Here is a 16,225-nt window from a genome sequence, read left to right as displayed (position 1 = left end):
GCAGAGGGAGAAGAAGGCTCCATGCAGGGAGCCCGATGTGGAACGTGATCCAGGAACTCAAGCATCATGCCCTGGGCCAAAGGCAGGCACTAAACTGTTGAGCCACCCAAAAAGAGAGATCCCCTCTCTTTTTTATTTCAAGTTCATACAGGCATTTCCTACCTCCAAGTGTTTCAAGAGGGCAGCCTGAGTTAGCTAAGTATGACATCTAACCAGAACCAGAAGTCCACTATTATTTTACATGTGAGGAAACTGTACCTTAAATAGGTAAAGTAATTTTGAATTCAGATCTTTCAAGTCTGTGTTCTGGCTGGTAGATAATGAAGTTTTTCCTGCTCATCTTACAACATGAATACAAGGAGATGTTACATTTTTTGACCTTATATAATTAAACACACCATAAATGCCACTGAAAGTGATAAAAATGAGTTTCCTTCATTAGTTATTAGTTTCATGTTAGGGAATTTCTGACCATGACCACAAATATTGAAAGTTAAAAGACAACACAGATCATAAAACCAGAGTCCTGCCACTACTTTGCTATATGACTCTAGAAGCTTCTTTGTGTTTTGCTGGGTCTTTGAAATGAGCAGAATCCCTTCCCCAGAGTCCAAAGGCTGGGGGAGGCAATGAGATCTAATGCACAGGATATATAATATGTAAGAAAATAGTGGGAAAATAAATTATATGATACAAAAATCATCATCATCATTATTAAAATGTATTATAAATGTTCATAGTTTGATCAGGAATGGTGAGACATGAACTAAACAAAAGAATCTAAATTAATGCAAATATCATTCTACCTTCATGCTGCAAGCTAATTCCATTAATTTTTTCGCATTTTCTTCTGAGCGGTATCTCTTAGGAAGCTGAACCCTGAAGAATTTCAAGGCACCTTCAAAGTCTGTCAACAGCAAGTCATCCTTAGAAGTCTTGAAAAAAGAAAACACAACCATGTATAGAAAGAGTTCTTTACCATGAAGATCCACAAGAAGCATTTTATAACACCAGCACCTTTACAATACGCAGGAGGTACTGCTTAGCCACTGCCTGAGCCATTACCAGGGCCAGGGCTACCAAGTGGTGGCTGCTTAGTATGAGATCAAGACTAAGATACTCTGAGTGCTGGACAGGGGCTGTCACTCGATTTACAAATAAATGTGTACCTTTAATAATCCAAGGGCGACATTAAATATAACACTTATTCCCTAAAAGAGAAAACACAAAAAGAATATTTTCAGTGTTTAGATATGGACTAGTCAGCTGTCCCCAAAATGCCCCACAATTTTTAAGAAAGTATAAAAAATAACTAAGTAAAGAAATGGAATATCTTGAAAACATCTTAGGAAAATAATAATTAATACAGGCCTGCTACTGAAAAACAACTTAAAATAGACCCAATGTCCCATTCCTCTGAACTTTTTTAGCTATTCTCACATTTAACAAGAAAGAACACTTTTCCAAAGTATTCTATGCTTCCCAACCCAAGCTTCAGAACCATAACATTGTGATCTTTCAGAAAATAATTGCAGATGGCCTTTCCCCTCATCATGCGCTACATCCACTCCACATACAGCAGTCTAAGAGCCCTCTATCCCAGAAAGAACTTGATCAGGGCTCCCTCCAATCCACTTTCTCCAGCTAACCCTTCCGGAGGTGCTGCGGGCAAAGGAAAGGGGAGGCACAAAGGGGAGGCACAAAGACCTACTAAATTAAGTTCTTGGACCTTGGTTTCTAGAACTAATACTCTCCCACGAGTTTTCTGAGCTCATTAGTTGACAAGTTCATTTAAATCACTTAGCATGCCACTAGGCCCATAGTAACTACTTAAAAAAAATGTTTATAATACTGAGAAACTATAAAATTTACAGGTTGGAGACTAGGAATTGGTTACATAAACTATGGTATATTGCAAGAATGAGATACCTGACAGCAGGGAAGAGTAATAGTGTATTTCGTAACATGTATTTGGTAACAGTGTTTCTTACAATGTTTCAAGCTGGGTAGAAGGTACAAATGCTTTAATGGATTTTGGAAACAGCATAATTAAACAAAAAGAAGGATAGTACAGATGTGTGTCTATAAGTGTTCAAGCGTATGAAACGAAAAGAGGTTATCAAATAACATAATAGCAGAATTCTATTTTAAAATATATATTTACAAAACCTCAATATACATTATTACATAATACTCCATATGAAGAAAGCTATTCTGTACAAAAATAATGTATGTACATAAACACAAAAAAAGGCTGAAAGAATATATATTAAAATGCTGAGTTACTCTCTAGAGTGAGATTAGAAGTATTTTAAAATCTTTTTGCTCGTGTTTTCCAGTTTCTACAATAAACATTTATTATTTTTGAAATTATTTTTTTTCTTAAACACATATACCCCAAAACTGTGCCGTGGCAAAGACTGTTATGTACTCTAATATCTTTTTTTGTTATAGTAACATACCCTCCGATTTTTCCCAATTCTTACTCAGCTTTAAAAAAAAAACTCTCCTTGGGACACCTGGGTAGCTCAGTGGTTTAGCGCCTGCCTTGGGCTCAGGGCATGATCCTGGAGTCCTAGGACTGAGTCCCACATAGGGGGCTCCCTACATGGAACCTGCTTCTCCCTCTGCCTGTCTCTTCCCTCTCCCTCTCTCTCTCTCTCTGTTTCTCATGAATAAATAAATAAAATCTTTAAAAAAATAAAATAAAATAATCTCTCCTTTGTGGCTAGATGTGGTCAGGTGCCTAAGTTCTGGCCAATAAAAGATAAATGAAAATTTGGGTGGAACCTCCAGGAAGTCTCCTTTAAAGAAGAGACACACTCTCCCCTGTTCCCGACCCTCTAGGGGAAGGCAGGTTACTGCCAACCTTCTGGCTTCTTTCATATGAGAGAGATATTAACCTCTACGTTACTTAGTCAATGTTATTTTGGGTTTCTCCAATAAATGCAGCCAAATCTAGATTAATAGTAATATAAACGTGTAATAGTGGGTTTTTTGTTTGTTAGCAGAGAGCACCTTCAACAAAATGTGATCATTAGCCTTAGCTTTAGCCCAAGAAGAGTTACTTAAATCTGGATTTTTGAGCACAAAAATCAAATTAACTAAGAATAAATTCTATTTTAATGGAGGTGACACAGGAGGATACTGCAAATAAAAGCCAAAGTCCTGTGGCCTCTGATACATACCTCACATAAAAGCAGGTCAATGATATGGAACACCATGTAGAGAGGAAATTTTGCAGTGAAAAGTGTAAGAAACCACTGGGAGGCATACATGTGTGCTTCAAGGCTTATATCCAGGAAGTGGTTGTACAGGTCAGGGATGTATTCCTGAAATAGCAAGCTAATTAGTTTAGGGCACATACATGCTGTTCAACTCCCACTTGGGAGGCTCATAAATCTGCCAGGAATAGGCCAAAAAAGTCACATATTTGTGTTTTCCTAAAAACCTCTAATGTACTAAGAATACTTATTATCAAGTATCAAACTGACATTTGGCTCCCTTTTCCAGTCCACAAATTACCTCTAAAGAGGAATCCCCCCGATGGTGACAAATGTTTGGAATGATAGTTTTTCTTTCCAAATTATGAAATGTTTGGGAAAGTTTGTTTCACTTTTTTTGTTTGTTTCACTTTTATTATGGTATTCCAAACCAGTCAGCTTTAGAGCCTTGGCAGACATTTCTTGACTTAGTTTGCTGGGTTAAAGGCCCCTACAAAGTCATCTGATCTTTTGGGCGTTTATGAGATTGAAAAACTAGCTCACACCCACTGGGTTCACACCTTATTAATCTTGGAATCGTCACCACAGAGTGAGAAATGAAAAACATCAAACCAGTCCTTAACCCTGGATGGCTAAGGCAATCACCACTGCTCCTTGGCACCAGGTTCATCAACCTGGTTCTTCCTAGAGTTGCACTCTTAGTGGCAAGTGCAAGGCTGGTTTCTCTTTTTACCTGCATGAGGCGCTCCAACTGGTAAAATTTGCAATGTAAATCTTCAAAGTTTTGCTTGAAAAGTTCCCTGAGACCATAGTCAAACATGATCTTGACCAGAACACTGAATGCCTGTTCTTCGGGCATCTGTAACAGATAGAGAATGAGGCGGGCATTACAAAATATATACAGAAGTTTTCTCAGTATGTTAAATTCATCCTTCTACTCCTATCTAAATAGGAAATTTAGCAATATGTAGTAATTGAGGTAGTTGTGTTTTATGACATTCATTGACTGAACCGAGAGACATTAATGATATCTATTCTGTGTCAGATACTGTTCCTATCCTCAAGAAGTTTCCCATACAGCCAGTATACAATAATTATGAGTTAGGCAGAATTCATATTTACCATACAAATTAGGTAGAAAAATCAGTGGGGATACAAGAACAAGAAAGCCTGAGTACGCCTGAGGGAACCAAGAATAGGCTTTGCAGGACCAGATCTGAGCTGAGTAGCAACAGACTGATATATGAGTATAGGTTTCATCTTTCTCAAATCCTGACATCTTTATTAAATAATTTTACCCCCTTAGCTGCTACTTTTTCTAGTAAAAATGTTTTTCTTCCTCGTTGTTACAAACACAGCCAGTTACAGCAGAACCTTAAATATTCTAAGGTTTATAGTTCAGAGTACTATGTAATATTTATGGTGATACTTAAAATATCCCACTTTACTTCTATTTACAGATGTTACCCATTTATAATAATACCTAGATCTTTCATAGCTTTGTGGAAAAATATATCCCTGAGACCTTGGCAAAATGTCTAATTTTCAAAATAGAAAAAAAGTACTGGAAATGTTATTTAAGGCTTGGTGTGACTGTAGCAAGCCTTCAAAATGTCAAGAAGGTGGGCGGGCTTCTGTGGAACAAGGGGATGGAGGTGGGCTGAGCACAGAAATCACTGAGAATAAAGAATAAATCAGATTAAGTAATAAATGAGATAAGCACAGCTAATTATTTTGGGCAGGTAAGGGCACTGGAGCAAAGGACCAGATTTCAGAGGTCTCTACCACAGAAGGCAGTTTCATAATTTCTTCCATATGCTAGGGACATTTGGGTCTGCCCCAGAGTGGCATTTCTTTTTTTCTTTTTTCTTTTTTTTTTTTTTTCTTAAGACTTTATTTGAGGTAGAGCTTGAGATTGAGAGAGAGAGAGAAAGAGAGAGAGAGAGATGCATGAGCGGGGGGAAGGAGAAGCAGAGTCCCCACTGAGCAGGGAGCCTGATGTAGGGCTTGATCCCAGGACCCTGGATCATAGCCTGAGCTTAACCAACTGAGCCACCCAGGCACCCCTGACATTTCTGATATCAGGTAGCATATATGCTTTTCGTTTGAAACAAGCATTTATCTTAACACAAGGAGCAACAGAGTTCAAACCCAAGACACTAGATTTGTTTGGGAAACCTATTTTAAAAGGAGTTGTGATACCTAAATGGGGACAAATGTTCTTGGACTGAAGTTGAGAACAAAGACAAACCACACAAGCCTGAGAGCCTCTGAGATATAAAGTCTTACTAAAACAACATAATTTTAAAACTTGACCTCTTGATGGCTATTAGCTTGACTGTGGTAATCATTTCACAACATACAGCAGATCAATTCATCAAATCATACACCATCTATATGCGCACACACAATTTTTGTTAATTATACCTCAATAAAGCTGAGGAAAAAACCATGACCTTTTAATTAATATCATATAATATTTTTACAGGCATACTAATATCAATAAGCTAGGTTCTCACAGTAAGAAGATACAAAGTGGTTTTGGTTTTACTTGTATTACAACTGATAACAAAATGGCTTACAACTCTTCAAAAGGTTCCCGGTACTTAGAGAAACAAAATCTAAACTCCTTGAGCAGCCTCTCCAGCTCCCTTCCCACCCCCCACCTCCACCCACCCCCCATCCACAGACAATGCTCCAGTCACACAGCCCTGCTTCCAGCTTCTTCCATAGGCCAAATTTTCCCCATTCCATAGGCTTCTATAGGTTGTACTATTACCTTTGCTGGGAGTGCTGTACTCCCCACTCTGGCTTTTAAAACAGTTTTCTGATTTTCATAATAATGTTAGCTTAAAAAAGTTAAATGATACAGATGTACAAAAGAGAATGGATATCCCTTCTCATTCTTCAGTATTCACCTTAAAGGCTACCTCCCCAGAGAAGCCTGTGATATAAATAAAGTTCCTTTGCTATAATCTTGCATCAAACTTTTTACTATGTCTTCATGTCGCCACTGAGATAATAATGACATACTTGTGTGACTTTCTGCCTACAGCTAGTCAGCTCTGCTAGCTCTATATCCACAAAGAACCTACTGTGCTAAAGATGGAGGTGCCCACAAACTCTCTGCTAACATCACCTGTGTGGTGTTTTTGCCAAACATTTTAATTTTAATCCTGAGGAAATGATCAGACAAATCAAGAATGTGGAATATTTTATAAGACAATTTGCTTGAATTTTTCAAAACTCTCAATGGTGTAAAGCACAACAAAGGCAAAGGCTGGGGGAGTTTAGATAGAAAAAAAAAAATAAAGAGAAATGACACCAAATACATTGCTTGAATCTTCACTGAGCTTGGTTAGGAAAAAAAAAAGGCTACAAAGGACTTTACTGAGTAAACAATTGGGGAAAATCAAATGTGGATTCTGTATAAGGCATTACTGAATTGGTGTGGAATTTCTTGGATATGATTGCTGTATTATGGTTATATCCTTAGGAGATACATGCTCAAGTATTTAGGAATGAAGTGTTCTGATGTTTGCTACTGATTTTCCAAAACTAATTTCAAAAACTGTTTTTTCAGTAAAAAATAAAATGTGTAAAAATAAGAGGAAAAGTGAGAGATGCAGACAGAGCAAAGAGTATGGTACAGTATTAATTGGTAAAACAGAGGAAGAGTTTATGGGTATTCCACTTTAACGATTTCTCAGTTCTGCTGTGGATTTGAAAGAGTATCAATAAGCTGGATGGTAAAGGTCTTTGCTGAATAAATAAATGAATAGAATGGCACTTGTAAACAAAGCCAACTTCTCTTCCTTCCCACCTCTAATACACAGATCCCCAAGAAAATACTAATGATGGTGGCTACTTTATAAAATGTTCCTAAGGGTTCAACCAAGACTATCCAATCATTTTAGCAATAATAATGAGGTCTACTCTTGTACTAGTGTTTAACATTGTCATTTATTCTAACTATGTTTCTCTTCCATGATGATATTAAATTAAGGAAAAGGTTTCCAGATAGAGGAGTCGAAACTCATGCACTAGAGTCTGGTCAAATCCAATATAAAATCATGCTCAAGACTAAGGCTAGTATAAACTGAGGCAGGTCATGTGAAAGTTGTAACAGACACCTAATACTCACATGGAGAAGCAGAACAGCAGCAAGAAATGACTGGCCCTGGCAATAGCCAATCTCTTCATCATACACAGAATATGCCTGGAAAAAGAAAAACACAGGAGGTATAAATGAATATAGTTTACTCATGGGCCATAGTTGTCCTATAGGACCTTGAACATAGGAACCTGGAAGATATTCAACTCCACTATGGTATTTTGATGTTCAATGAATGATACAAATATCTCTCTGCAATTTTTCCTTTTTTGAAAGAATTTTTTTTAAAGATTTTATTTATTTATTCATGAGAGACAGAGAGAGAGAGAGAGGCAGAGACACAGGCAGAGGGAGAAGCAGGCTCCATGCAGGAAGGCTGATGTGGGACTTGATCCCAGGTCTCCAGGATCAGGCCCTCCAGAAGGTGGCGCTAAACCGCTGAGCCACCCGGGCGGGCTGCCCTTTAAAATAAATTTTTAAGATTTTATTTGAGAGAGAATTAGAGAGAAAGAGAGAGAGAGAGCATGAGCAGGGTGGGGGAGGGGGAGTTGGAAATGGAAAAGTAGACTTTCCCATTGAGGAGGGAGACTGATCTCAAGACACCGGGATCATGACCTAAGCAGACACTTAACCAACTGAGCCACCCAGGCGCCTCTTTTCAATTTTTTCTTTAATAAACAGAACTGCCACCATGCTACTTCCTGTAGCCCAAGAGTAAAAAAAGTAAGCGAGAACCACTTTGGCATTAAAAAACGGTTGCTGGGCAGCCCCAGTGGCGCAGCGGTTTAGTGCCGCCTGCAGCCTGGGGTGTGATCCTGGAGACCCAGGATCGAGTCCCACATCGGGCTCCCTGCATGGGGCCTGCTTCTCCCTCTGCCTCTCTCTCTCCCCCCCACCCCCACCCCGTGTGTCTCTATGAATAAATAAATAAAATCTTAAAAAAAAAAAAAAAGGTTGCTGTAACTGTCTTGGCTCATGTTTTCCCCTTTTCCTTCAAGCTCTATCTAAACACTTCATTCCCCCAGGATTCTCTCTCTTCTCTGTACTGATGGTACTTGCTACACAAGGATAGTATTTACAGCATGCACCATGTTGCATTTTTTTTCAACTTTGACAATTAATTTATTTAGCAAATATTTGTTACTCTACCTGCCATATATAGACATTGTGCCAGGTGTTGTGGGTACATCAGAGAATTAATTTGGCAAAATACTCTCATAAAGTTTGCAATTTTAAGAAAGGAAAGATACAATAAAGTAAATAATTGTTGATAATGTGTGCTATTAGATGAATAAACAGAATGACGCTTTATATGAGGTGGTCTGGGAAGGCCTTTTGGTAGATGATATATATATATATATTTTTAATACAATTATTTTTTATTGGTGTTCAATTTACCAACATACAGAATAACACCCAGTGCTCATCCCGTCAAGTGCCCCTCTCAGTGCCCGTCACCCATTCACCCCCACCCCCCACCCTCCTCCCCTTCCACCACCCCTAGTTCATTTCCCAGAGTTAGGAGTCTTTATGTTCTGTCTCCCTTTCTGATATTTTAAATGTCCATCTTCTCTACTGCACTGTGAGCTTCTTAGGGGCCAGGATGATGCCCTATCCGACCTAGCCACGACCTCAAACCTTCAACCTAGACAGTCCTACAGCAGGCTCTCACTAAACACTGTTAACATTATTCATTTTTCTTTCTGGGAAAAAATCTCTTGGCAAAGACACCAAAACACAATTCTTTCTACAATGCCAGTAATAACTTTTCTGATAAGAGGGATTACTCTGAAACCATTTGTAGGGTTCCTTTGGATTCTTATTTTGTATTTTTCTTGGAGGCAGAGGATTATTACCCATCTCTTCTCAACATCATCTTTAACAGAATATTGACATCTAACATTCCTTGTGGTTTACTTTTTTTGGTACTTTAGTTGTTTTCCAGAGTCTTGTTTTTATGAGTACTATTTCCAGTTCTCATGTAAGCTGCGGTGGAAAGGGAAATTCTACATATTCAAGATGCTATGCTATTCCCTGTCTGACAAGTTTATTTCTGATGAAATTCCCTTTATTTTCCACTTATTTTTTGTGCCATGCTTCTTCATCCCAGGAGAAAACAATTCAGAATAAGTGTGTTCACAATAAAGATCATTTAGCAAAATGTGATGCTAATGCTTATTAGATCACAATTAAGTTAATATATGCAAAGAGGTCTGTCATTAGCTTTTGGTGAAACTACAGCTTTTAAAAATATAAATATATAAATATGTAAAATAATCCTGTTTTCATAAATGAGGGTAGAATTTAACATAATCTCATTTAAATCCCCCATTTCATTGAAGCTTATCTAATAAGAGGGCTATACACAGAAAACACATATACTTTTTCAAAGACAAGATATGCAGAGGGCTTTAGAAATTATCTATTTAATACAATAAGGCATCTGTCAATAGAGCTCTGTGGAAAGCAGTCTGACAATGTTTGTGAAGTTATCAATTAACAGTTGATTGTTCAAGAAAGAATAGAAGCTTCAGAGTTAGAGCTGGGCTGAAATTCCACAAATGCTAATGTCTAGGTCTGGATCTTAGGCTCATTACTTTACTTATTTGTAAGATGAGAATAATCATAGTATTTATATCATAGACATGATGTATTATTCTCAGCTCATTCATGTAAATTACTCAGCACAGGACTTAATTATGTATCAGAATGAAATGTATTGAATTTCTATAGGTAGAAAATGGAGGGTAGCTTATTTTTCAGGCTCGTGGAAAAACTTGAAGGAATACATACAGATGTGAAAGTACATGACACACTTGGACATGTTTAGGTATAAAATTCATGGGGGATCTCTGGGTGGCTCAGCAGTTTACCGCCTGCCTTTGGCCCAGGGTGCGATCCTGGGGTCCCGAGATCGGGTCCCACGTCGGGCTCCCGGCATGGAGCCTGCTTCTCCCTCTGCCTGTGTCTCTGCCTCTTTCTCTCTCTGTCTGTCATTCATAAATAAATAAATAAATCTTTAAAAAAAAATTCATGGCAGTTGTAATGAAATATGGGGACTAAAAGGCATTTCATTAATTCATCAACATTTAATGAGCACCTACTATATGCTAAGCACCACATATATTAACATATAGAAGTGACTTCTGCCCTTGAGAACTTCACAGTTCAGTTGGCCTCTGTGCTGGGCGTGAAGTCTCCTGAAGAGTCTTTCTCTCTGCCCCCACTCCCTAAAAAAAATAGTAAATGTAGAGCCAGGGGACTGTCATCTGAAAGTCCTGATTAAAAAAGTAAAAGAAACCTTACCATTTTATGTCTAGTTGATTTCCTGTTTATTATGAGCATAAAATTAAAGGTACAATCACAATTTTACAGAGTCTACTCTCTCCTTTTTCACTTTTAGCTTTTTAAAGATTTTTTTATTTATTAAAAGAGAGGGAGAGAGACAGCATGAGCAGGGAGTAAAGTCAAAAGGAAAGAGAGATGCAGACTCTGTGCTGAGCAGGGAGCCCAATGCTCAGACGTTCAACGGCCTGAACCACCCAGGTGCCTCCTTTTTTGCTTTCTTAATTATCAAATACAAATTACACTTTGTAGTTACCTTTTGTGTAATTTCAAAAGCACCAGAATAACCATTCAAAACAAATTTTTTTTGATGTGAAATACCTTGCATATTTTATATAAGGAATCTTGTCCATCTCCTCCTGTGTCCTTAAAGTAGTCATGAGCTGGGAATGTCCGGTTAATATCCCGAGTGATAGCACTGTCCTGGGGAGACTCCTGTGGAAACATTAGGAAAAGGATTTAGTAATTAATCATGTACGTATCTGTGTAAGTTTATACAGCAAGGTCTTCTCATTTACAGGCTTTAAAAATGCTGCAGGGACATACATACACATGTGCATGCCAAGAGTTATTTCATCTTCAGGGGCCAACTGTTCGAGCAAAAGCAAAATCAAATATTAAGGGAAAAAAACATGGAAGAAAAGGAACCTGCTTACTCTATATACCTCATGTATATTCCATCTCTGTTGCAAGAAGTGCAGCTGGTGACCTTTCTATTGCAAGAGGGAAAATGTGGTAATCAAAATGGATTTCCCATAGGAAAATATTCAAACTAATCTCAAAAGGAGGTAAAGTGCTCCCATTAGCAAAAATCAGGTATAAAAATTGCTGCTTTAAATGATCCTTTGGCATGATGCCCATGTGCCAGGTTCTCAAAAGGAAAAGAGAAGTCCCTTAATTGGAGTTTATCCTAAGCACAAATGGCATAAAAATGCACTCAGCAATCTACTCAATATGAAACTAGACCACCAAATGTCAAGGGATTCAAATAGGCTACAGGAAAATATCCCTTCCTTTTGCTAATGGAGAAAACTAAACAAATATCAGTAACACCACAGCAATCCTTTATACAACAAAGCAAGCAACCAGGTATTTGTAATAAATTCCCCTTGTTAAATTTCATTTGATCACATGCTAAAGAACTGGAGCACAGAAACATGACCTTCTATTTTAACAATGCATTGTCTTCATAAAACAATGGACTTGATGGTCTTTGGTGAGACTACATCATATTCAGCACACCATCTAAGAGCCCAATACTCCTGTTTCAAGATGAAAAAAATCAAAGTGATATTCTTCCGTTGTTCAGTAATTTCTCCAGTCTTTTGGGTAATCATGTTCCCAGGGCCATAAGTATTTTACAATTGTGGGATGTGAACTAACTTTAAATTTCTGAATTTTTATTGAATAAACTTGACACATAATGTTGTATAAATTTAAGGCATACAGTGTTACTGATACATTTATATACTGTAACAGAACTGCTATTGTAGCCATATTTATTATATTACATAATATACTCATTATACTGTGCATCACATCTCTATAGTTTCTTTACTACTAGTTACAAGTTTGTACACTATGAGCCCCTAAACTCCCTGTGAACTAACTTTAAAGCCTGTGCTCTTTTTTTTTTTTTTTTTTTAAAGATTTTATTTATTTATGCATGATAGTCACAGAGAGAGAGAGAGAGAGAGGCAGAGACACAGGCAGAGGGAGAAGCAGGCTCCATGCACCGGGAGCCTGACGTGGGATTCGATCCCGGGTCTCCAGGATCGCGCCCTGGGCCAAAGGCAGGCGCCAAACCGCTGCACCACCCAGGGATCCCTGTGCTCTTTTTAAATAAGTAAACTATTTGAACTTTCAGAGATACTGCAAACTGCTTCCCAAAGAGCTTTACTGGCATACTACTAGTTTTTAATATGTTATTAATTTAAAGTTAAGGTAACTCAAAACAATGGTGCTCCCTGCTAACAGGACAAGATCCAAGGTAAGACCTAAGACTACAGTAGTTATTGTCTGGTGGCAGCTTCCAGGCTGTATACAGCACATGGAGAGGCAACTGAAACAGAACTGAGGTGGGGAGGAAAGAACAGAAGAGGGAAAGGGCAAGGTAGCCAGAGTTAGTAGGTCAGAGTACTGGAGAAGAAACCGTGAACAGAAAGAGATCTGCAGAGCTATCTACAGGGGTTCCTATGAGTCAGGAATCACAAAACAAAAAGGGTAAACTGGACTTCATCAAAACTTTAAAATTATCGTATTCAAAATACCACTGTTAAAAATATGAAAATGTAAACCCTGACCAGGGCAAAATACCTATAAGATCTATCTGATAATGGTGTTGTATTCAGAATATATAACTCTGAAAACAGATAAGGAGGTAAACAACTGATTTTAAAAGGGGGGAATGGTAGTAAAAGATTGAAGAGAGGGACGCCTGGGTGGCTCAGGGGTTGAGCATCTGCCTTCGGTTCAGGGCATGATCCCAGGGTCCCAGGATCAAGTTCCATATCAGGCTCCTCTTGAGGAAGCCTCTTGAGGCTTCTCTCTCTACCTCTGTCTCTGCCTCTCTCTCTGTGTCTTTCATGAATAAATAAAATCTTAAAAAAAAAAAAAAAAAGAAAGATTGAAGAGATACTTTACAACATAAGACATACAGATGGTAAATAAGCACATGAAAAAAATTCAACGTCATCAGACATTAGAAAAATATAAACTGAAACCACAATGAGATTCTACTAACCACCTACTTTTTTTTTTTTTTAAAGATTTTATTTATTTATTCATTATAGACATAGAGAGAGAGAGAGGCAGAGACACAGGCAGAGGGAGAAGCAGGCTCCATGCAGGGAGCCCGACGTGGGACTTGATCCCGGGACTCCAGGATCGCGCCCTAGGCCAAAGGCAGGTGCCAAACCGCTGAGCCACCCAGGGATCCCCAACCACCTACTGTTAAAACAAAAAAGAACCAAAGTAGTAAATATTGGCCAAGGGTGTGAAACAACTGGAACTCCCAGAAATTGCTGGTGAGAATACAAAATGGTACAAACATTTTAGAAATGGTTTGGAAGTTTCTTATAAAGTTAAACATACACTTACCATATAATTCAGTGACTCCAGTCCTAGGTATTTATCCAAGAGAAATGAAAATATGAATATATGCAAAGACTTGAACTTGAATAGTCACAGAAGCTTTATTCATACTAGCTCAGACTGGAAACAATACAAATGTGCTCTAATGGGTAAATGGATAAATAAATTGTGGTATAATCCATATAATGGAATATTACTACTCAGAAATAAAAAAGAAAAAAAACATTGATATATACAATATGAATGGATCTCAAAAGCATTTTCTAAGTGACTGGAGAAGCCAGACACAAAGATTAATTTCCATTAATTTTATGTATATGAGATTCTAAAAAAGGCAAAATTATAAGTTATAGAAAGTAGATTAGTGTTTAGAAGAGCCTGGAGTTAAAAGGAGAACCCTGATTCTTAAGAGAGATGAGAGAACTTTTTGAAGTTTGAATATGGAAATATTACCCATCATATCTATGATGGTAGTTAAACTGTTTTGAATCTTTCACTTAAAATTTGTGTATTTGGGGCACCTGAGTGGCTCAGTGGTTGCCTTTGGCTCAGGTCATGATCCTGGGGTCCTGGGATCGAGTCCCTCTGCCTATGTCTCTGCCTCTTTCTCTGTGTCTCTCATGAATAAATACATAAAATCTTAAAAAAAATGTGTATTTTCTTGTATATAAATTACAACTGTATACAGATTATTTTAAAATGGAAAAATACAAATGAAAGAAAGACCCAAGATGACTTAAGCCCTTTAAATTAATAAGAGTTCCCAGTCCTACTTTAGGTATATACAGCTAAGGGATGAAAATGAGTAAATCCATATTTACCTCAAGGTCTTAAGACCCAGGGCACAGCTCAGAGGCATATATATCTGGATTTGAAAGTTGGCTCAGTCTCTTAAGCTGAACAACTTTATTTTTTTTAAATATTTTATGTATTTATTCATGAGACACAGAGAGAGAGAGAGAGAGAGAAAGAAAGAGAGAGAGAGACAGAGACACAGGCAGAGTGAGAAACAGGCTCCATGCCGGGAGTCCGACATGGGACTCCCAGGCTGAAGGCAGCACTAAACCGCTGAGCCACCCGGGCTGCCCCGCTGAACAACTTTATATAAGTTTTGCATTTTCTGTGATTAATATTACCTACCTTATAAAGTCGTAGTAAAGGTTACATTAAATGCATATATAAAGAGCTTCTACCAGTTTCTGACATGTATATAGAAAAGACTTGATAAAAGTGAAAGGAAGCAATCTCCAGCACTGCTGAGAGCTGGGGCTATCCTTTGAATACACAGATGTACACATTCATTAGTGATATGTAGAATACACACATACATAAGATATCTAGAATATATATTTTTATTTTTATCTTAACTTCCCTATAAAACTATTCACAGGATAGAACTTGTGATTTGGTTTTATAACTTCCACAGAGCCTAGCATAATGCAGGGCATTTATCAGTCAATGCTTGATAAATATATCTAAAAAAGTCCAAACACTTCTTCAGGACTAAGCAATGGCAACTCTCATGTGGTCAACAGCCCTACCTGAACCAAGATCTCTGACGCTAATGTTTATTTATTTATTTAAATTTATTTATTTAAATTTATTTAAATTTAAATTTTTAAATTTATTTATGATAGTCACAGAGAGAGAGAGAGAGGCAGAGACACAGGCAGAGGAAGAAGCAGGCTCCATGCACCGGGAGCCCGACGTGGGATTCGATCCCGGGTCTCCAAGATCGCGCCCCGGGCCAAAGGCAGGCGCTAAACCACTGCGCCACCCAGGGATCCCAGACGCTAATGTTTAATTCAAGATCCATGTGAATGAGGCACCAAACTAAATCACGAAAGAACCTTATTAATTGGATAATTTCAAAGATGTTTCAACTAAACATCTGAAAAAAACCAAGAATGCTGTTATGATTGATTTATTAGTAACTTCCCAACTGTGTAAAATGAAGTCAAGAGATAGTAATAGTCATGAAAAATAGAACAGTGAAGACTTTGAGTCTTTTAGCTCAAAATGCTACGTAAATCATCCTACAATTAAGATAAATGATAAGGAAAGAGGGTCTATATCAGAAACCTAGGCTATACAGCAATGTCCACAATAGCCAAACTGTGGAAGGAGCCTCGGTGTCCATCGAAAGATGAATGGATAAAGAAGATGTGGTCTATGTATACAATGGAATATTACTCAGCCATTAGAAATAACACATACCCACCATTTGCTTCGATGTGGATGGAACTGGAGGGCATTATGCTGAGTGAAATAAGTCAATTGGAGAAGGACAAACATATGGTCTCAATCATTTGGGGAATATAAAAATTAGTGAAAGGGAATAAAGGGGAAAGGAGAGAAAATGAGTGCAAATATCAGTGAGGGTGACAAACATGAGAGACACCTAACTCTAGGAAATGAACAAGGGGTAGTGGAAAGGGAGGTGGGCAGA

General features: G+C 37.9%; 1 protein-coding gene across 12 annotated transcripts in view; it reads right to left on the bottom strand.

Moving 5' to 3' along the window:
* RABGAP1 (RAB GTPase activating protein 1) overlaps window positions 1-16,225 on the bottom strand; it is a 168,426-nt gene that overhangs the window by 29,519 nt on the left and 122,682 nt on the right. For all 12 annotated transcript variants that reach the window (XR_012008249.1, XR_012008250.1, XR_012008251.1 and 9 more), the window contains 6 exons: window positions 11,005-11,118; window positions 7,369-7,443; window positions 3,958-4,083; window positions 3,189-3,332; window positions 1,170-1,211; window positions 807-935 (listed from right to left, as the gene is read on the bottom strand). Coding sequence is in view for 9 of the 12 variants with exons in the window: in XM_072777808.1 (XP_072633909.1) it covers window positions 807-935; window positions 1,170-1,211; window positions 3,189-3,332; window positions 3,958-4,083; window positions 7,369-7,443; window positions 11,005-11,118 (630 nt within the window). In the remaining 3 variants the exon portion in view is untranslated. The remainder of the gene's footprint in view (window positions 1-806; window positions 936-1,169; window positions 1,212-3,188; window positions 3,333-3,957; window positions 4,084-7,368; window positions 7,444-11,004; window positions 11,119-16,225) is intronic.

The sequence above is a fragment of the Canis lupus genome, chromosome 16 (assembly GCF_048164855.1).
Source record: "Canis lupus baileyi chromosome 16, mCanLup2.hap1, whole genome shotgun sequence".
Classification (NCBI taxonomy): Eukaryota; Metazoa; Chordata; class Mammalia; order Carnivora; family Canidae; genus Canis; species Canis lupus.
Note: the sequence above shows the minus strand (reverse complement) of the source record. Positions and strands in the feature narration are given on the sequence as shown.